We start from the raw sequence: 23,040 nt of genomic DNA on the forward strand, positions 1-23,040 counted from the left end.
GTTCATTGCAGCATTGTTCACAATAGCAAAAAGATGGAAACAACCTAGATGCCCATCAACAGATGAATGGATAAACAAACTATGGTACATACACAAAATGCAGTGTTATGCAACGATAAAGAACAATGATGAACCTGTGAAGCATCTCATAACATGGATGAAAATGGAGGACATTATGCTGAGTGAAATAAGTCAATCACCAAAGGACAAATATTGTATGAGACCACTACTGTAAAAACTCATGAAAAAGTTTACACACAAAAAGAAGTAAGCTTGTTGGTTATGAGGGATGGGAGGGGTGGGGGGGAACTAAATAGACTGTAGTTAAGTGGTAACTTTGGTAACGAGTAAGACAGTACCTAATACCGGTCAAGCCAGCACAACTTGTACAAGGAATGGTCATGGAAGCTCCACAGACACATCCAAACTCCCTGAGGGACTGAATTGCTGGGAGGAGGGCTGTGGGGACCATGGTCTCGGGGAACATCTAGCTCAATTGGCATAATACAGTTTATAAAGAAAATGTTCTACATTCTACCTTGGTGAGTAACATCTGGGGTCTTAAAAGCCTGTGAGCAGCCATCGAAGATACTTCACTGGTCTCATCCCTTTGGGAGCAAAGGAGAATGAAGAGAACAGGATATAAGGAGAAGATCAGTCCGAAGGATTAATGTACCACAGCTACCACGGCCTCCACCAGACTGAGTCTAGTACAGCTAGATGGTGCCTGGCTACCACCAATGACTGCTCTGACCAGGATCACAACTGAGGGTCCTGGACAGAGCTGGAGAAGGATGTAGAACAAAATTCTAACACAAAAATAGACCAGATTTCCGGGCCTGACAGAGACTGGTGAAATCCTGAGAGTATGGCCCCCAGACACCCTTTTAGCTCATGGGGGAAGTCACTCCCAAGGTTCACCGTTCAGCTGGGGATTGGACAGCCCCATAAAACAAAACGGGACTAATGACGCACAGCAGTCCAGGGACAAGGACTGGAAGGCAGGAGTGGACAGAAAAGCTGGTGATAGGGAACTCAAGGTTGAGAAGGGACAGTGTTGACATGTCATGGGGTTGTTAACCATTGTCATAGGGCAATATGTGTACTGTTTAATGAGAAACTATTTTTTCTGTAAACCTTCATCTAAAGTACAAAGAAAAAATTATCTTTGTGAGATCTAGTTGACATCAGCAACTCAAAAGTTTGATGGGAAGTCTAGTGGGCAGTGAAGATAATGGTGATGGAATAATTTGGAAAAGGATAGTGAGAATAGCAGCACATCTGGAAGAATGTAACCAATGTCACTGAATTGTACTTGTAGAAATTTTTGAATGGTGTATTTTTGGCTATGTATATTTTCACCAAAAAGATAAAAAGGTCCTCCAAGGATGAGAAGGGGAGCATCGACATGTCATGGGGTTGTTAACCAATGTTATAAAACAAGAGGTATATGATTGTTTAATGAGAAACTAGTTGTTCCGTAAACCTTCATCTAAAGTACAAAAGTACAATTAAAAAAAAAAAAAAAGAGTTCGGTTGCTAATCAAAAGATCAGCAGTTCGAATCCACCAGCCACCCCTTGGAAACCCTACAGTGCAGTTCTACTCTGTCCTATTGGGTCACTATGAGTCTGAATTGACTCGATGGCAACTGGGTTGGTTTTTGGCTTTAGTTTCCTTGTTTATAAAACAGTTTGATTTTTGAAGTCTTGATTTTTGAGGTCACTTTTGCTCCTGTAATTATCTTAGATGAATTTATCAAAAGGTAAATTCTATTAAAATAGTTCATTGAAGGTATTATTTGAATCAACAAAAAACATGAACAGCAAAAGCTGCTTTTACTCCATAAATGACAAAATCCTTGGGTCCAGACTTAGTTTCCTAATTTACCTATTACAGGAAAAGAACACCTGTGATGAACCCTATTCAGATTGTCTGAGTTAGCTTATTTTGAAAGTTACTTAAATTGATCCTAACTTTACTATTTTATAAAATAAGAATAATCACAATTCCTACCTTACAGATTGTTGTGATGACTAATCTATATAATAAACTTAAATTTTTGAGAACAGTGCATGGCACATAGTAGATGATCAGTAAGTGTTTGCATTTTTTAATTGTAATAATTTGATTAGGTTGAAGATATTTGTAGAGTCTGTATTCTTAAATATCTAAAAGAAACAGATATGCACATCATCAGGAATAACTTTTTTATTCATGATGCCTAGAGACAGAGTGTCATGATCAGGAAGAACTTCCTGCAATTTCTCTCACACTAAAATTTCATACTTCATGTCTATGTACAGTTGTTTGCAGAATGATGATTTAGTAGGCAATCAGTATTGTTTGATACTTTATACACTAGGCAAACAAGAAATAGTTTCTGCTTTCACAGAGGAGGATAACATTAAAACCCGTGTACAAATGGGAAAAGAAAATGATGCAGCAAAAGCAAGGCCTTAGCTTTCTGGTCACACAACTTCACGCCCTGCAATCACGGTGCATATATCAGTAAAGCGACACTGCAAAGAACTATAATCACTGTTTCTTCAAAAACCTTGGAATTGTCTGAAAGCACAGAGATTGTTCACATCCTAATAAGTTTTTACTCAAATTTAGTTTTTATCCTTTGGGCTGAAATAATGGAAATGTAGTAAGTGGCGGAACAAATAGAAGATGGACAGAAATAATTATAATGGAAGACTCATTTTATGAACAACCTTTTATTTTAATAAGAGGGCAGTCTTTAGATTATAAATAAAATTTTAGTAAATCTACGTCTACTTTTTTCTTAAAACGAATAAAAGGAAAAACAAGGACACAAACAAAAATACTGACCCTGCCCAAATTGAAAGCTTCTTGCTTACAGCTGCAATTTAGTGTATATTATTTACTTTAGCTCTTTCTTTGGGTCATAAAAACATAAAATTCAAATACTCGAGCATTCTGACTTAATTCAAACCCACTTTTTGACTTTTAGAAATCACAAAATTTCTCATTTTTGTTTATGATAACAGTGACCTATTTTAAAGAAGTTCATTGAGAACTGACACTTGGAAACTGCCTTGAAGATACAAATTGCTATAATTATGTTTGACTATACATATCATTAAGCTAAAATGGATGTCAATAAACCACAACAAAAATATCTAAACCATTCGGAACATATTATTACAAAACAAACAAAAAAATAGTTTCCTTCATTCTTTCAACAAATGTAATTTGGACTATTATTTTTAAGCTTTATCTGTTTACTTTAAATGAAATAATGCTTTTCCTCCATTTAAGCCCTTCTTCTATTTTCAAAAGACCGATGCTACTATATATATGTATATATGTTTTAAGTTGTAGTCAGCATTTTACTTTAAGAAAAATATAAGCAGAATCATTAAAAAAATATTTTGGCATTTTTTAAACTGAAATAAACTTGATATAAAGAAAATTCTTAGTATATTTAAAATTCCAACTATTTCAAAGATATATATTTATAACAATCAGTCTTAATAATACTCAGAATCTTTTGGTTCTTTCCATACAGATATTCCTGTAATGGAAAAAATATAACATTCAGTGATTCACTTTGATTGAAGTTTTTAATGTAATTTGCCCTGTGCATCCCAAGTTCACCTTGTCAGAGTGTACTGCTTCCCCAAGGCTGCCCCAGGGTCCTGTTGACGGATTGCTCTAATTGCAGTCGGCGCTGTAAACAAGGCAGCCACTCCATACTCCGCCAGCACACGGAAATAAGCACCAGCATCTGGTGTTCCCACAGGCTTCCCCTACAATGAGATGCATTTAAAATGTCACTGGGTAGAATGTCTCATATTTCATTGAGAGTTCAGTATCTACACATTTAACACAGCAATGGTAATAAAATTGGGTTCTCAACAAATCTCAGCTTGAAAATATTCTCATGTTCTCTCATAAATAAAACAAACCAAAAGCACAGGCACCAGAGAGGCTGTTTCCTCTATGACAGTATCCCAAAGCCTTTTCAAATTGCAAGTATTCATTTCTCCGGTTCTGAAAGATAAAGGACCCACTAAGTACTGAATATGACCCAATGTGTCATATTCAAATTAGTAACATAAAGAGTCTTTTATTTGTCAAGAAATTAAATATATATATATATATATTTTTTTTTGTGGAGCAGACTAAATGAGAAATAAGACTGCTATGGACTTCTAATATTAACATTTTTTCATGATCACTATTAAGTGGGACAATAGCAACTCTTCAAAACATTGGAGAAAAGAGAAAAATTTGGAATCCGAGTGATTCCTGAGCAATGAAACATCTTTCCAAGTGAAATATCTCACTCCAAGGAAAGCAACTTCTATGAATAAAAATAATAATAATCTGGTAAAATAGCTCAAATGCATGTTTTCCATGGCTTCTTAATGACATTGTACGTGTTCAATGGAAAAACAATGCAAACAAATCTAATAATTTTGACAGACTACACAATTCAAAAGGACACAAAGCATTTTTTTTTTCAATTGGGTTTGTTCAAATTGGAAAATAAGCAAAGCATTTAAATATCAGTAATTCTGTGAAAATTCTAAGTTATCCATAAAATCCGTCTTGGCCATATCCCCTCATTCCTCAATCTATTCTCATCACTGTTATTTATTCCTGTTCTTCTAAAGCAGGGTACCTAGAATGTTAAAATGTTACATGAAAAAAAATTCATGATCAAACTCTTTTTGTAAAAGTTGGGATAAACAAAGAAAAACAGGTGTCTTGGTCACTCATTAAAGTCTTGAGAGTGTTAAAGTACATCAGGAATTTCCAAGAGATGGGAAACTAATTGTATGTAATATTTCCTAAACTTCTGTGACCACATCCCCCACCTGAGCATCCCATGGACCTTATTTTTTGTAAAGCATAATTTAGGTAACACTAAGTTATGAAGAGGAAACGATCTGCTAGTAACAAAAAGAGGGAATTATAAAAGAGAGGTAATAAATAAGAGTTAGTTTGTAGATGTCAATTAACTTAGATTTACTATCCACTTCTCACTGGATCTTTGATAGGGCAATTTTTTTTTTAATGGTTGACCTTAATCTTTAATGTAATTGTTTCTTCTTTTTAAAGATTAACCTTTCTAGGTATTTCTTTTATTGAATTGCTTTGTCTCTTGTCCTTTTAATACAAAATATTTGCTGCAAAAGAAATTCATTTTTATTATCACAACTATCCAAAGCACTTAAGTTCAATTTATTTCATTACCACTTCACTTGAATCAATAGATTCACATAACATAAAAAGTGGGCTGAATCAATCTGGCAACACATATACATAATCTGACTCACAAATTTTGAAGGCTTGAGCACGTCATTCTGAAATAAATGAACTCCATTACTGCCTCTAACAGCGAGGTAAACACTTCACTTTTCCTTCTTTGATGTATCTTAGGCACTAATCAGTTTGTGGAATACTAGATTGTGACTTAGGAAACTTGAATCTTATCCACATAAAAATTATTTATTAACTGACTTTATGCCTGTATTTTTCTTCCTGCTAAATAAGAACAAATCCTTCTGTCAATATTTCCTCAATAAGCTAAGTGTACTGAGATGATATTTTAAAATAGTTTGGCCTGAACTGAAGGAAAATAGTTTGCTGCCAGTTGGAGTTGAAATTCTGTACAGTGCTAGTGTCAAAGGGTGATGACAACATACACACTAAATGGTGAATTAATGTCATGATGAAAATGCTATACCATGTATGATTACCACGTACGACATGTTATTAGGTGCTATAGAGTTGGTTCTGACTCATGGTGACCCTGCGTACAACAGAATGAAAAACTGCCTGGACCTGCACCATTCCCATAATTGTTGCTATGTTTGAGCCCACTGTTGCAGCCACTGTGTCAGCTCATCTTGTAGAGTGTCTTCCTCTTTTTCACTGACCCTCTACTTTGTTGTGTTGTTGTTCTTAGGTGCCGTCGAGTCAGTTCTGACTCATAGCAACCCTACGTACAACAGAAGGAAACACTGTCTGGTCCTGCACCATCCTCACAATCGTTCTTATACTTGAGCCCATTAATGTAGCCACTCTGTCAGTCCTTCTTGTTGAGGGTCTTCCTCTTTTTCTCTGCTCTTCTACTTTACCAAGCATGATGTCCTTCTCTAGGGACTGGTCCCTCCTGATAACATGTCCAAAGTACATGAGACGAAGTCTTGCAATCCTAGCTTCTAAGGAGCATACTGGCTGTACTTCTTCCAAGACAGATTTGTTTCTTCTTCTGGCAGTCCATGGTATGTCTAATATTCTTTTACAATGCCATAATTCAAATGCATCAATTCTTCTTTCATGTTCTCTATTCATTGCCCAGATTTCGCATGCATATGAGGTGATTGAAAATACCATGACTTTGGTCAGGTGCACCTTAGACCTCAAAGTGACATAGGGCACACGATACATAACATAGGGCACTTAATTTTATGTATTTTTACAATACCTCCAATTACTTATGTTTAATGATAGCAATATGATAGACTAAATATTGGAAAAACTCGTAAAAACCATACCATACTTTTTATAAATACTAAGCAATTATAACTATCATTGCAATTCTGATTATACACCAAACAAATTTCCACCAATATTATATTTATTGAGAATGAAAATCATGCCAACTTATAATTGTAAGCAGGGCACTAAGGAAGTGACGCCTTAACAGGGTTCTTACAAAAGAATGGTGTTCTTTTGTAAGTTAGTTGAACTCAAAAAGCTCAGTTGTTCTGTATTTTATTGTTCATTCCCCAGAAGATAATTGAATGTTATGAATATGACATAGCCCTATTTTCTACATTCCTTTAATATAGAGACACAGACATGTTGCTGTTGTTGTTAGGTGCCATCAAGTGTGTCTGACTCGTAGCGACCCTATGTACAATGGAATGAAACACTCATGATCATTGTTATGCTTAAGCCCATTGTCACAGCCACTGTGTCAATACATCTTACTGAGGGTCTTCCTCTTTTTAATTAACCTTTTACTTTACCAAGTATGATGTTCTTCTCCAGGGTCTGGTCCCTCCTGATAACATGGCCAAAGTAAATAAGATGAAGTCTTGCCATTCTCACTTTTAAGAAATATTCTGGCTGTACTTCTTGCAAGACTAATTTGTTCATTCTTCTGGCAGTCCATGGTATAGTTCAATATTCTTCACCAACAACATAAATCAAATGCATCAATTCTTCTTCTATCCTCCTTATTCATTGTCCATCTTTTGCATGCATATGAGGCGACTGAAAATATCATGGCTTGGGTCAGGCGCACCTTAGTCCTCAAGGTGACATTTTTGCTTTTTAACACTTTAAAGGGGTCTTTTGCAGCAGATCATCCCAAAGCAATTAGTCGTTTATTTCTTGACTGCTGCTTCCATGAATGTTCATTGTGAATCCAATTATTACAGTTGGCTTTTTTTATTCCCTTCCCTCAAACTAAAGCCTAGATTACTGTTTGCTGCCCAGAGAACAGTGGCAGAAAATGGTACCTACAGTTCTAAAGCAGAGATTATAAACTTGCAGCTGTTATAAATCATAAATTTTTATTGGGGGTTTATAAAATATCAACTGCTAATATTGGTTAGGAGCCCCGGTGGCACAGTGTCTAAGCACTTGGCTGCTAATCAAAAGGTTGGCAGTTCGAACCCGCCAGCTGCTCTGCAGGAGAAAAATGTAGCAGTCTGCTTCTGTAAAGATTTCAGCCTTGGAAACCCTATGGGGCAGTTCTACTCTGTCCTATAGGGTTGCTATGAGTCAGAATCGACTCAGCAGCAGTGGGTTTGTTTGTTTTAATATCCATTAGATTTAAAATGAGGTCAGAGTAGGGGCAAAGCACACAAACTAAGACATCTATCAAAATAACTTAAAAATTAACTTCCATTTATAATCATCTACCATTTAGGACTCAATGTGTTAATATTAACGGGCCAGCAAATGAAAAGTTCTGTGTTAGAAAAACCAGATAGCGTCTCAATTTCTCATACAGTTCCTATTTTAGTTAAGTTTCCAATGCCAGAAAGTAGTAAAATGCAGCAACTTAGCAAAACAAAGACAAACACTAGAATCAAATCTTTGAGTGACAATTCAGTTGCTTTATTACTAATCCTACGCCTTCAGTTTATTCAAGGTTTGGCGTCATGGGTACTTATAGTTCCTTGAACTTTGACATAAACATTTTTGAGTAAACTGTAGTGTTTGCCTCTTTTTTTGAGGTAGGATTAGAAGTAATTTGGGCTCTTTTTGAACACCATCTGAGGAGTGTCACCTACGGCATGTTTCTACTTCAGTTCTAAGCTGAAGGCAGCAACGTGCCTTATTGACTAGTCCTGAATTTCATTTCAGCAGACGAGTGTGGCAATGTTTTTTATTGTTAATTTTGGAAAAGTGATGAAATGGGAAAAAGGATTTGTTGTTTATACTACATACCATGTGCCTTCAAGGATGAGTGGTCAGGCCTGTAACAATCTGAGACTTTTTAAAATCTAAGCAATTCTCCAGGACATATTATTTAGTGAAAAAAAAGAAAATGTGGAATAGGGCACATATCATTTGTACAATACCAATTGTATAAAAAAGGAGAAAAGACTTTGCTTGCCCATTCATTAACTGTTATATATATAAGATTGACTGCCTCCAAGTGAGAAAATTCACGTACCTGGGAACAGGGGACAGTGAGATTATTACTCTTTCTCCTTTTGTGCATTTTGAAATATAAACCAAGTGAGTGTATAACCTTCTTCCCCAAAGTTACTCTATAACTCACATTATTTTGTATCAATTTTGAAAACATTAGTTGCAATTCCTTAGTCTTGAGTTCTTCACTTTCTTCACTTAAGGACATGCTCTGGCTTCCAGGCTTGAGAAGGTAGGACTTCTCCATAACTAAAGCTCCAACTTCCTTTCATTATAGATTCAAGATATGAGTGTGTCTACCTACAACTCTATCTACATCTATCCCCTTTGGGTTTGTTCTTCCCTTCACTTCTTCCAGCTCTGAGAGTGGACCATATTGGGCCTTGTGATGGGGCCACTCCCCAGTAAATAAGCCACTGTTTCTGCCTGGGTCAGAAAATAGTCCATCTGTCCCACTAAAAAAAAAAGCTTATCTCTATAAGTATTAATGCCAAGAAAATGAAGCAGAGCTCTGGAACTGGTAATTCTGCAGACCAGGAGCTGAGCTAATTAGCGAGTCTGACATATTTAGCATACTCAGTAGCCACAGAGCACATTTATCACTACTGTAGCTAGTGGCTTCTAGCAGGTCTGCTTTTACCTGAGCTCTTCCATGCTGGTGCCCTAACACTGCTACCCTTCACCAGCCAAGCAAATTAAGGATTTCCTTATTTATACAGAGTAGTGAGACTTTGCTGTAATCCGAGAAATTAAATCACCCTGCCAGATTTCTGCCAAGGAAGTAAAGTGTGGCTATTCCATATGTATACTGCAATTCAACCTGAGATTGCACAAAGCCCGGCTCCTCCTTACCATCCAATACTTTACCAAAAACAACCTTCAAATATGCTCATATTTCCTCATGTTAAAAAGTAAAATAAAGACAATAAACCTTCCTATGAACTTGCCCTCATAAAGGTAACTAATGACACCCTAATTCTCAAAGCTCCATTCAGTCATTGTCCTACCAGACCTTTCTCAACAGCATTTGGCACCACCAATCCCCCATCTTCTAGAAAATCTCCCCTCCACTGGTCTTTGGGATAATTTGCTTTTCTGATTCCCCCGTCTCTTCAGTTTTTGATTTTCAATTCATATGGCTTCTCTTTTTCAGCCTCAAAGTTTTCCCAAATCGCTGCTTTTAATCTTCACCACTGAGTATCTTGATCACAGTAGAAACTTAAATTATTAACTTTTCCACCTCATATTTGATTCCCTTATCCCCTTTCAGCTACCAAACTCTTCATCTTTGAAAGCATGTCTGCACTCAATAGCTCCATTCCCTAACCTGGAAGTTACTCTATAATTATCTGTATGCACTCAATAGCTCCATTCCCTAATCTGGAAGTTACTCTATAATTATCTCTAGCGGACTCTTATCACCATCATTCCATAATAGTAGATTTTGCTGATGTCCACAGTGATCTCCATTTTTCTAAAAAAAACAATGGACATTTTCAATCTCATCTTGGCTTCTCAACAGCATTTGAAAGTGGTGACCATTCCCTTCACCTTCATCATTCTCTTCTCTAAGACACAACACACTCCTGTCTTCCCTGCAGTTATTTTTATACTCATTCCTGTTACAGGAACTTTGTACATTTGTTATCTTTGCCTGATTTATTTTTCTGTTATTCTTTATATCTCAGCTCAAGTGTCATTTCCTAAGGGAAGCCCTTTTTGACCTCTCTGACTAGAACAAATCCTCTTACAGGAGCTCTTAGCACATTGCATTTTTTCTTCGTTGCTTGCCAGATAGTTACTGTTCCACATTTGTTTGTAGGATCCTTTGATTTGTTTGTTTGCCCCTCTTGACTCTAAACTCCATGAGGAAAGGAACCATATCACTTTTGCTCATCATCGATTCTAGAACTTGTTAAGTTCTCAATAAATATTTGTTAAATAAATGCCTTAATGAAGATATCAGCAAAAAAAATTTGATTTTTAGGTAAATTTTTTTCCATGAGAACAGTTAAAAAAAAAAAAACGGTTGCCGTCAAGTCAATTCTGATTCATAGCGACCCTATAGGGCAGAGCAGAATTGCCCCATAGAGTTTCCAAGGAGCGCCTGGTGGATTCAAACTGCCAACCTTTTGGTTAGCAGCCATAGCACTTAACCACTATGCCACCAGGGTTTCCTACTTGAAAGGGGTAGAGAGAGTAATTATATCTGATATCAGAACTTCATGGACAACTTAAATTAGTAGGTTATAATTTTTATAAGTCAAAGATTTGCTTTCATTAGTAGAACTGGACATACTTAAAGTACACAATTCTGGAAGCCAAACTGGACTGATCAGTTACAGTATGCAAACTACTTCTGAATAATTAATTTCTTATTTTTGAGGGGAAAAAAGAGAACAGTACCTTTCAGAAAACTGCTTTGTTAATAGAGCACTGATTCCAAAAGACATAACCAATAACACAGGGACAGGGACGGGATATTACCAAAGAGGAGAGATGAAACACAAACAATATATGAGAACTAACATAAGAACTTTAATATATAAACAAATTTGTGTATGTGTTGGTTAGTAGTAGCTATACATAGATATGTTTTCTGGCCTCTCTTCTAGTTGGTATTTGCCTTGTTTAGTTTCTCCCCTGCAGAATCAAAACCTAACATTTCTTCTCGAGGGCAAACAAATCCTCCTCAACCTTGCTTTTCTCCTTTTCTTTGGTTGTATATGGATGTACAAACGCATGTCTTATATATATCAATATCATAATACAATAAAACCTAGACTTTCATATGGCAGTGGTCTGGCTAAGCCACAACTCAGCTTATTGTTCCTTGGCTAAGTTATCACTTATGTCTGGAACGGAATGTTAGTAGTTACTGCTATTTTTGAAAGTTCTTAAGGAACGAAAACTTGCTCTCATTTTACATTTGTTTTCATTTCACAAATAGTATATTTCATAGCAGCAAGCTATTTTAATAAATGTGTTGGTACGCTCACTAATTTAACCAAGGCAGATGGCTTTCTGTTAATAATTCAACAATTAACTTTGAAGATATGCATTATACTCTGCTTTCTCAGGCAATAAATTGGTTACAGAAAGTCGAGGAATTAAGATTATGAATTGTGGTGTGGGAATATGATCACTGGACTGGAAATATCAAGATCTGTGTTAACGATCTAGCTCTACCCTTACCTACCTATATGACCTTGGGCAAATCAACTCAACCTCTATGGAATCCATTTCTTCATCATTAAAACTAGAGAGCTAATGGATGTTGTCCCAGTTATGTACATCTCTGAATCTTCTCCAAGTTAACTGCTTTTCTTTTTCTCAAATAAGTATATTATTTAGTAACCTTTTTTAATTTTATAACTCTGGTATTCATTCCAATGTCTTTTCATAGTGAGTGATGCTGACCTTTGGCAAACATATTTACTGAAGAAAAATTTCATTATAAATTAGTGAAAACTTTTTTATGTTTGAGGGGAAGCATAGTAGTTAAGACTGCAAGGTAATCTAACTTTTCTATTCATTGCTTAGCCTCAGACAAGTTACTTAACTGCTCTCTGCCTCAATTTTCTCACCTACAAATAATAGTACTAGTAATACATTTTTTAGTATGGCATCAAATTGATTAGTCTATAAAAAATTCCTTAGAATAGTGCCCATAATATAAAAGTGCAATAGAAGTTGGATATTATTAGCTACTGTTATTATTCAAAAATATAAACTTATTCTTTCCCATGATAGTTCTTGAATAAAAACATCAACCATTCATTCCCATGCAATCCATTCCTGTGTTGATTGATTTTTACAGATGCCAACATTTCTCGTTTCAGAGTCTGTCCTCACAATGCTGAAGCAGTCATCAGAGCATTGGAGGCAGCTCCCTTTGGAGCCTATTAATTCTTTTCTAAGCACCAGGCAAAGGATTCAGCACACAGGATGTGTTGATCTTGCTACCACCAACTTTGAAGAATGAGCAGCAGGTGTGGAAAATAACTCAGTGGTCTCTCCCCTCAAGGATATGTCCTTTCAGGGTAGAGATTGTGAGTGAAATAAGAGTAGCCTTATTGCTTTTCATCTGTGAATAATACAGAATATTTCATGGCTCACCATTATCCAAACGTTTATAATCTTTCATTTCTATTTTTTGATGGGTTTTATCTTTATTAGTTTTTAAATTGAGTATATAGCTTTGAAAACTTCAGAATATCAGCTCGATAATCTCTTATCGAATGGTATTTTCCTGAATTAATGAAAAGAAGGAAGAATTTAGGTAACCCTACCTTTCCTTTTTTATATAGAATTCTTAGTGTGAAAATGAACTCTGTATTCTCCTATATATGTATAGGAATGAAATGAGATAATGCACGTGTCTCAGGCTGGGTTTTCTAGAGAAACAAAACCAGTGCAGCATGTAACTATACATATACAGACAGAGATTTATATAAAAGAAATGGCTCATGCAGTTGTAGAGGTTGGTAAGTCCCAAGCTCCTGGGTCAGGTTGTAGGCTTCGCCTGACTTACACAGCTGCAGGTGCTGGTGAATCCAAGACAGGAAGGTCAGGCAGCAGGTAAGCTTCTAGCTCAAGTCCCAAGAATCAGAGGTCAGACGAACAGAAGCCAGTTGCAGGATCCAGAGTGAGCAAAAGCCAGTGAGCCTTGTCAGAAAATCCACCTATATTGGATGCAGGTCACACCCCCAAGGAAACTCCCTTTCAAACGATTAGCTGCTCACAACCACTCTCATCATGGAGGTGATCACATTATATCAGATCTCATCATGGAGGTGATTACATTATTAAAAAGCTGCTAAACTCCATCATAACTGCCAAACCACTGACGATCACGGCCCAGTCAAGTTAACACACTTTAACCATCACAGCATGTAAAAATACCCTGAAAGTTTCAAAGAACTATAACACGATAACAGTATGTATTTGTGTGTAAAAACAGTTTGCACACATATGTACACATATTTTACTTGTGTAAAATATGAGTAATTACTATTCTTTTATATACATGTACCAAAACTTTAAACCATTTCAAAGTATGAAATGCTTATGTTTAGAAATGTTCAGGATAAGAACTGCTTCCAAATTAATTTTTTGTATTTAATACTATTGCCAAATCATTCCTAAAGTATCTTCAATGCACACATCTCATCTACTTCTATCTTGTATCTAGTCTCTGATAAACACCACTCTCATCCAAAATGCTGCTCTGGATATATAGTCGCCATGAAGCGATTTTATGATGTATTTCCACATTTGAACTTCAGAATCCTGAGCTCCTCCCAGGCTTTGGTTTAACAATGTACTTGCTAACTTCATGTATGTAGTTATCTTCTCTTTGCAACAATTTTGTGTCTTACCTTTGTTATTCTGTTTTGTATAATTTGATTATTTTTTTCTTCAAGAACAGAGATATGTTACATCATTTTAAGACCGCAGTGCTGCCAACTAACACACTCATTGGGCAAACGTAATAGTCCTTTACTACTTCTGATATAATGGAAAACAGTTTTTTCTTCTTTTTTTAATCTAGCATAACAGCTATCTGCTTTTCTCTATGTGTGGAATGAAAAAAAAAATGAAGACTCAGTTATTATTCTGATTCAGGCTATATAATTTGATCTTCTCAGATGGAAAAGATTACACAGCTGATGGCAGCATCTTTTAGATTTCTCACATGACTAGCTGTTCTAAGACATTTTATTTTTGAGTTATTTTTCTCTCTGTATGTATGTGTTTCATGTTGGAGCAAGCAAGTTCAGATATTGTCAACGAAGATATAGAACTCCCAGAACTCTGTTGAATAAAAGTGGTGAGAGAGGACATCTTTGCCTTATTCCTGAACATAATGGAGAAGCTATAAGTCTTTTATCATTAAGTATGTTAACTGTAGGGTTTTTGTAGATGACTTTTATCAAGTTTTGGAAGTCCCCTTCAATTCCCAGTTTTCTGAGAGTTTTAATCATGAATGGATATTGAATTTTGTTAAATGCCTTTTCTGCATCAATTGATATAATTATGTTATTTTTCTTCTTTAGCCTGTAAATAGGGTGCATTACATTGAATTTCAAATACTGAGCCAGCCTTGCATCACTGGAATAAAACCAACTTGGCCATAGTGTATAATTATTTTTATATATTGCTGCATTCTATTTGCTATATTTTGTTAAGGATTTTTCAATTTATATTCATGAGGGATATGGTTCTGTATGTTTCTTGTTGTTTTTCCTGTATTTGGTTTTGAAATTAGGGGAATACAAGCTTCATAAAATGAAATACAAAGTCCTCCCTTCTATTTTCTGGAAGAGATAGTACAGAATTGGTGTTAAATCTTCTATAAATGGTAGAATTGTCTAGAGAAATCATATGAGCCTGAATATTTCTTTTGGGGAGCTTTTGTTTCATTTAATTTTTCAATTATTACAAACTAAATTTTCTTACTCATAATAGGGATATTAAAATGATCTATTTCATATTCTGGAAGTTGTAATAGATTTTTTTTAGAAATTGGTCCATTTCCTCTAAGTTGTCAAATTTATGTGTGTGGAGTTGCTCATAGTATTACCTCATTATTCTTTTGATGTCTTCAAGATCTGTGATTATGTCCCCAGTTTCATTCTTGATATTGGTACTTTGTTTCTTCCATCATTTTTTTTTTTTTTTGTCAGCCTTGCTAGATACAGTTTTGCCAATTTTATTGACATTTTCAAAAGGCCAGGTCTGTGTATTATTGATTTGCTATTATTTTTGTTTTCAATTTTATTGATTTATGGTATTAACTTCATTTTCTTTCCTTCCACTTTTTTGGGCTTACTTTGTTCTTCTATTCTAGGTTATTTAGGTGGGAGCTTAGATTCTTGATTTCAGACTTTCCCTCTTTTCTAATGAATCCATTTAGTGCTCTCATTGCTGCTTCAGATGTGTCCTACAAATTTTCACATGTTGTACTTTCTTTCAGTTCAAACACATTAAAATTTCCCTTGAGACTTCCTTTTTTACCTATGGGTTATAATTTTTCAATTGGTTGGAGATTTTTCTGTTCCATTTCTGTTATTGATTTCTAGATTGTATCAATTATATTCAGAGAACATCTTCCATACGATTTCAATTATTTTACATTTGTTGAGGTTTATTTTATGGCTCAGGATATGGTATATCTTGGTACATGTTCTGTGAGTACTTTATAAGAATGTTTTTGTGCTGTTCTATACATGCTTATTAGATCCTGTTGGTCAATGATTTTTAATTTTTATCTTAGCTGATTTTCTGTCCAGTTGGTATATCAATTACTGAGAGAGGGGTTTTGAAGTTTCCAACTATATTGCAGAGTTTTCAATTTCTCCTTCCAGTTCTATTAGTATTTTCTTCACATATTTTGCAGCTTTGTTGATTGGTGTATACACATTTAGGACTGTAACAATGTCTTGGTGGTTTGACCCTTTTATTATTATATAATACCCTTCTTTATCTGTGGTAGCTTTATTTAAATCTGATCTTAGGACAATCATTCCTGCTTTCTTTTGATTAATATTCGTATATAATTTTTTCAATATTTTATTTGCAACCTGCCATACTGTTATATTTGAAATGAATTTCTACCAAACAGCATATAGTTAGGCCATGTTTTTAATTACACTCTGCATATCTGTCTTTTAATTGGCGTACTGAGACTACTTGCATTTAAAGTAATTACTGATGTATCAGTGGTTCAGTGGTAAAATTCTCTCCTTCCATGCAGAAGACCCAAGTTTGATTCCCAGACAACGTGCCTCATGAACAGCCACCACCTGTCTGAATGTGAAGGCTTGGGTGTTGCTATGATGCTGAACAGATCTCAGCAGAGCTTAAGACTAAGAAAGACTAAGAAGAAAGGTCTGGAAATCTACTTTCAGAAATTAGCCAATGAAAATTCTATTTTAGCTAGATTACTTTGACATCATTCTGGAAGGGAAGAGGAAGGGGAAGGGGAAGGGAAGGAAGGTGTAGAAATACAGATTCCCCATTTGTCCTCCATTGACACTAGATAGGGGAGTGCTCCTTTTACTTCTAGGTAGGAGTGGGAGTTCCAGCTCCCCACATGGCCTCCACTGAAACAATGGGGAAAGACTAGCAGCCTCTTTACTCATGGTGAAAGACCTGGTACCACCCCATTGGAGAAAGGGAGGTGTCTTAGTCCGGGTTCTCTAGAGAAGCAAAACCAGTAAAGCGTATAAATATATATAGAAAGAGATTTGTATCAAGGAAATGGCTCATGCAGTTGTAGAGGCTGGAACGTCTCACATTCATGGGATCTTGGTGAAACCAAGATCGGCAGGTCAGACAGCAAGAATCTCTTGCTCAGAGGCTGCAAAGATCGACAAATCCCAAGACTGGCAGGCAAGATGGCAGGTAAGCTGCTACCTCAAGTCTCAAGAACCAGAGGTCAGATGAACAGGAGCCAGCTGCAGGATGCACAGCAAGCAAAAGCCAGGGAGCCTTGCAAGAACGTCTACTTATATTTGATGCAGGCCACACCCCCAAGGAAACTCCCTTTCAGCTGATTGGCTGCTCACAGCAGATCCCATCATGGAGGTAATCACATTATATCAAATCTCATTATGGAAATGATCACATCATCATATGATTGCCAAACTACATCATAACTGCTAAACCACTGAGAATCATGGCTCAGCCAAGTTGACACACAATCTTAATGGTTATAAGAGGGAAGCCTGATTACTACTGGTTGGGGTGTAAATCCAGGCTCCTCATAATGTCTCCACTGTCACTGAAGGTGGGGAATCATCATTACCAACTTGTGGGGATAGAGGTCTTGGGTCCCTAGTTGGCCTTCTCTGACACCATTCTAGTGGAAGGAAGGAGGACTAAGGTGTCTCCTTACAGGCTGACAAAGGTATAAGTCTAGGTTCCCAACTTGTTCTTTCCTTAAGTGAGATGAGGGTAAAACCATAGATTTTTCTGTGGTGTTTTCCTGGAGTAAAGTGATATAAAAGTTTTATGTCTTGTTAGACTTCCCCTCTCCTTGTCCTCTAACTTGAGAGATCAAGCTTTCTTTGAAGCTTTTTTTTTTGTGTGTGTGTGTGTGTCTACAGTTACTGGCATTCGAGTTGCCAGCTTCTTCAGCAACAAGTCTAGGATATATGAGGGAGAAATAAAACCCAGGCTTTCACCATTATGTTGTTTCTTGGGCCCCAAGATCCCTCACCAGTTTGTCTTTTCTCTTCACTTTCCAGAGTTTTCTTATATTTGTTTTATAATGTCCGGGGATTTTAGTTTTACTTAGAGGGAGGGATAGGGAAAAGTATGTCTACTCTCCATCTTTCTGCAGATCAGTCCTTTGAAGGGTTTTAAGCTGCAAAGGCATTTGCATTTGACAGTTGAGTGTAAGTGGAGAATGCTCAGAAATAGGAGTCAGGGTAGAGATGGCCTGAAAGTGAGTGACAGTAAAGGCAGCAGCATCTGTTAGAAAGCCTTCTAGACCAGAGGAAATCTGATGATACCCTGAAGTATGCAACTAGAATGGCACAGGCACAAATCAGATCAGAAGTCTGAACATAGAATGGGCACCAGTTGGTGTGACATACTTGTGCATACCAGCTAAATATCAGCCTCAAAAATATGGCAAAAGGGATGGAAAAGAGGGGACATTCTGAGAGATATTTAAAAAGTAGACTTGATTGTACTGACCAACACAGGGTGAGATATAATAATGAAATTAGAATCACTCCCAAGTTCTTAATTTTGATAACTGAGTGGATGGGGGTATCATTAACAGAATCACAGAGTACATGGAAGGAAACACGCTTTGGGGGAGGGGAGGAGTGGAGATAGTGATTTTGATTCATGTCTCTTTGAGGACTAAGGTGTGCCTGACCCAAGCCGTGGTATTTTCAATCACTTCACACTCATGCGAAAGCGGGATAATGAATAGGGAAGACCAAAGAAGAGTTGATGCCTTTGAATTATCATGCTGGCAAAGAATATTGAATATACCATGGACTGCCAGTGGAACCAACATATCTGTCTTGGAAGAAGTACAGTCAGAAAGCTCCTTAGAAGTGAGGATGGCAAGACTTTGTCTCACTTACTTTGAACATGTTATCAGAGGGACTAATCCCTGGAGAAGGACATCATGCTTGGTAAAGTACAGGGTCAGTGAAAAAGAGGAAGACATCCCAGTGAGATGGATTGACACAGTGGCTGCAACAAGGGGCTCAAACATATCAGCAATTATGGGGATGTTACTGGACTGGGCAGTGCTTTGTTCTGTTGTACATAGGGTCGCTATGAGTCGGTATCGACTTGATGGTACTTAACAACAACAAATTTTGAGTCTAAGGTATGTACGAACCATACAGAAGTCCTAACAAGACGTTAGGGCTCAGCAGAAAGTCAGATACAGAAAGACGTTTTTGTATCTTTGGTTTAGTAAGTAAAACTTAAAGTCAAATGCATGGAGATTATCCAGGAAATACAAGCAGAATGAGAAAAGAGGGCTAAGAATAAGATCCTATTAAACCCATCTGTTTAGGGCCAAAATAAGAGAAACCACGAGAAGAAAAGAACATGCTATCAGAGAGTTAGGAAGAAAACAGAGGAGTATAGTTCAATTCGTTCCATAAGCATTTACTGAGTGCTTACTATGTGCTACACATCATGCTGGGAGACAGGCTTTCGAAAATCTGAGTCTATTAAACAGATAACTTTTGTAAAGTGTATAGTGTAACCAGCCCAGTGATAGACATATGCTCAGCGAGCAACAGAACCATGGAAAAGGGTACCGAACACAGCCTAAGACAGTAAGAGGAAACTTTCCAAAGTTGATAACACCTAAGCAGAATCTTTAAGTATAATAGGAGTTACCTATGTAAGGAAAGACAGATGGGAAGTCATGCCAGGCCAAAGAATCAACATGAACAATGGCAAATGGCCATGGAGGCCAAGAGAAGAGAGCGAATTGTCTGAAGGGAACGGTCAGCAGGGTGAAATGCCACTGAGACAGGAAAATAACATCAGATTAAAGACGGTCCTTTGACTTTGTCACTTATGCAGTCACTGGTGACCTATTCTATGGCAACTTCTGTGAAGTGACAGAAACAGGGGGCAGTGGGATCAAGAGTGACTGGAAGAATATGAAGTGCAGGTAGGGTATTTCTCAAGGAGCTTCGTGGAGAACAAAATCAAGATGGGATACCTAGAAATGGACAAAGATCTAAAAACTGTTTTGAGATCAGACAGAATTGAGGAAATTTACAAGTTGTAGGAAAGAAACCAGAGTACATGGAAAAGTTTTTAAAATGTTGGTGACTTCATTCTTTCAATTGCACAATAAATACATAGCGCATCTACATTGTTGAGTGCAACATTCCAAGATAAAGACAAACAACTGAGCCCCCTTCATAGTAGTAACATCATGTGTTCCAGAAACTTGAGAAATAATAAAAATAAATAAATAAAGAGCACAAAAATTGTCTGTACTTCAATTATAAAGGTAGCTTGATATAAATATAATGGAACCTTTGGTTTTGTCACATTTTTGCAAGCAATACCACAATTCAGGATAAAAATTCCGTGTTGAGGTTTATCTTGTTTACTTCATAAGAAACGATTATTTTAATAAAACTTTAATCTGTTGTATGCATTTTAGCATGGAATATACATTTTTAATGCTATTTTATGTTTTAGTTATTACCAACATCCAAATGCACATCAAATCTGCATGATACAAAAGCCCAGTAGAAAAGATGTACAGTAGTGTGTGATGGTTTAATATGTGTGTCAAGTCCTGCCTTAATGTTTCTGAGCATTCAGAGATAGAAAACCAGTCATCTAAAAAATGAAAGCACACAAATGGTCATCTAATGGTGACTGAAGCCAGGAGAAATCCCAAGGAAACGGAGAATAGCTTCTCATATTTTCAGACTCAAGTTACAGAACTATAAGGTTGTAAAGAACCTCAGACACCATCTATTATTATTTTCCACACCCTAAATACAAAACTCTCTAGCATCAAATTCACAGACCTCTTTAAATGAAACAGAGCCTTCTATCTGAGAAGCTACCTATTCTATTACTGGACAGTTAAATATGGAGTATTCCCAAAATATACCCCTCTGGAACTCTGCATTATAAGACTACTTCATTTCTATGTGGCAGATCCTTAAATATTAAAAGATACTTGCCAAATATGCACATTAAGTCTATTATTTTTCAGATTAACCATTTTCACCAATCTCTCCATTCTTTACTTGTATGATTTATTTTCATACTAGCCCCCCTTTTCCAGACGCTTTCTAATAAATTAATGATTTTTTTAATCCTCCCTCTTAAACTGAACACAAATTTCTAAATGTGAAATAACAAAGTAATACTATATCATTGTATAGAGTGAGTATTTTTTAAACCAATCCTACCAACAACTTATATTTGAGCTATGGAGTATTTTAATATCCAGGGATTTAAACTGCAACCAGCCCAAGCTTTCCCCAGATGTAGAACACTGACTTATTCTGTTTATGTAGATGTGTTGTATGTTATTTCTACAATTATTTTCATTCAAAATATAAGACTGTAAAGATTTTCCTACTTGTCTATCTTATTAGTTTTGTCCCCAAAGTCCAACATTATTTTGAATACTGATTTAGAAATCTATATTTACTGTCACTCCAAGATTTTGATCTCTTAAATATCTGATAGGTATATTTTCTAATTCTTCATACAAGTAATTGATAAAATTAAACAGAATGGGCATAGGGGCAGAATTTTATAGTAAACACACAGAAACCTTATTTCTAGTGACATTAATCCATACACCAGCATCTTAAAGCAGTTATTTATTTAGCTATGAATCTGGCCAGGCTATGTAGACAAAACTATCCTCAGAAAACAAGGAAAATATATAACTAAAATTGAGACACCATACTTTTGTAAATCCATGAATCCTATAAAAGCACAAAAAGGTTAATCTATGTGGCTTGTTTATAATCACTAGTTTATTTTCTAGGACTCTGAAATCAGTATCAGTTTGATAATATTTTACAGAAACTGTCATGGATAGACATCAAGCTTGTTAATCTATGTTCTTCAGAATACAGTTTTCACTGGCCTTTGCCCACATCAAATCTTTAAATCTGTCAAAAACACTTTGACCCAAAACCCATGCTTTGTTCTTAAACACAATTTAAATACCTGGCTATTATTTCCTATACATTCCTAAAATCATAATTTTAGCTGGAAGAACATCTACAAATGTTCCCTGCCTCCACCCAAATTTTGAGAAGCAAGACTACTTGTCAAAAAGGTCCAGTAAAATAAACATTATCTATATATGGTATTAATTTCACTTTGTTACCTCATATAAAACTGTTGTGTTCCCATGTAGAAGAGGTCCATAACAGATATAGGAATGTCCAACAACCCAGCCTAAATCAGAAGCTGCCCACCACACCTAAAACATAAGAAGATAGTAAAATGCATATATCTTAATAAAAAAAATGTCATGAAATCTGTCTATAAAACAATGATTACCTCTCCAGGTTTAAGTCCATATATAGAAGACATTGACCAGTTTAGCATTACAGCATATCCTCCAGTGGGCCTAACCACACCCTAGAGGAAAGACAAAAGAAAGTTAAAATTAATAAACAGTAGGTGAAAAGATTCTCTGTCTTTATATTATCCATCTAAAAAATTCCTGGTTTAAAATGTTTTATATTACTATAAACTACAAATTATTTTGCCTTACATATAACTTAATCTGAACCATTATTTCTTTATCTCCTCCAATAATAAACAGAATGAATTATCAACTTCAGCACTATCTGTACAATCCATTCTCACAGAACATTCTGTACCTTTTAAAGAAAACTTAAAATTTAAAAAAAGCATATGCAAAAAAAATTTTCATTAGTAACATATTGGATTGACATTACATTTTCAGACTTGTTTCCAGAACAAAAATGGGAATTTTCAAAATTAAAATGTACAAGTAAAAAATGCAGTTGTGTACATAAAATACAGACTTACACAGGAACTTCTATTCCTTAAGATTATTAAATAATAATAGGCTGCTTAGAAGAAACAAAGTCATTTTCTAACTGGAGCCTCATTACAATGTTACACTTAGGATCCTGCTGGCACAGTACTGCCAATCCCATTGCCTTCTAGTTGATTTTGACTCATAGTGATTACCTACTGGCAGCATGAGGAACCAAGCTTCATGGATCAGATCTGAGACTAACAGGTTTGCCTTATATTGCATTTTGTGCAAAAGTCAGGATTATAACATCACAGTATTACAGCTTTCATGAATCACTTTCAAGCAGTTATCTTTCGCATTGTGAACATATTCAACTTTAATACAAGA

The 23,040-nt window shown here is 36.0% G+C and overlaps 1 protein-coding gene across 1 annotated transcript in view; it reads right to left on the minus strand.

Annotated features, from left to right (window-relative positions):
• ACSS3 (acyl-CoA synthetase short chain family member 3) overlaps nucleotides 1-23,040 on the minus strand; it is a 215,654-nt gene that overhangs the window by 80,178 nt on the left and 112,436 nt on the right. The window contains exons 5-7 of the mRNA XM_004384637.1: nucleotides 22,203-22,283; nucleotides 22,027-22,122; nucleotides 3,627-3,778 (exon numbers count right to left, since the gene is read on the minus strand). Coding sequence (XP_004384694.1) covers nucleotides 3,627-3,778; nucleotides 22,027-22,122; nucleotides 22,203-22,283 — 329 coding nt within the window. The remainder of the gene's footprint in view (nucleotides 1-3,626; nucleotides 3,779-22,026; nucleotides 22,123-22,202; nucleotides 22,284-23,040) is intronic.

Source organism: Trichechus manatus, unplaced genomic scaffold (genome assembly GCF_000243295.1).
Source record: "Trichechus manatus latirostris isolate Lorelei unplaced genomic scaffold, TriManLat1.0 scaffold00125, whole genome shotgun sequence".
In the NCBI taxonomy this organism is placed as follows: domain Eukaryota; kingdom Metazoa; phylum Chordata; class Mammalia; order Sirenia; family Trichechidae; genus Trichechus; species Trichechus manatus.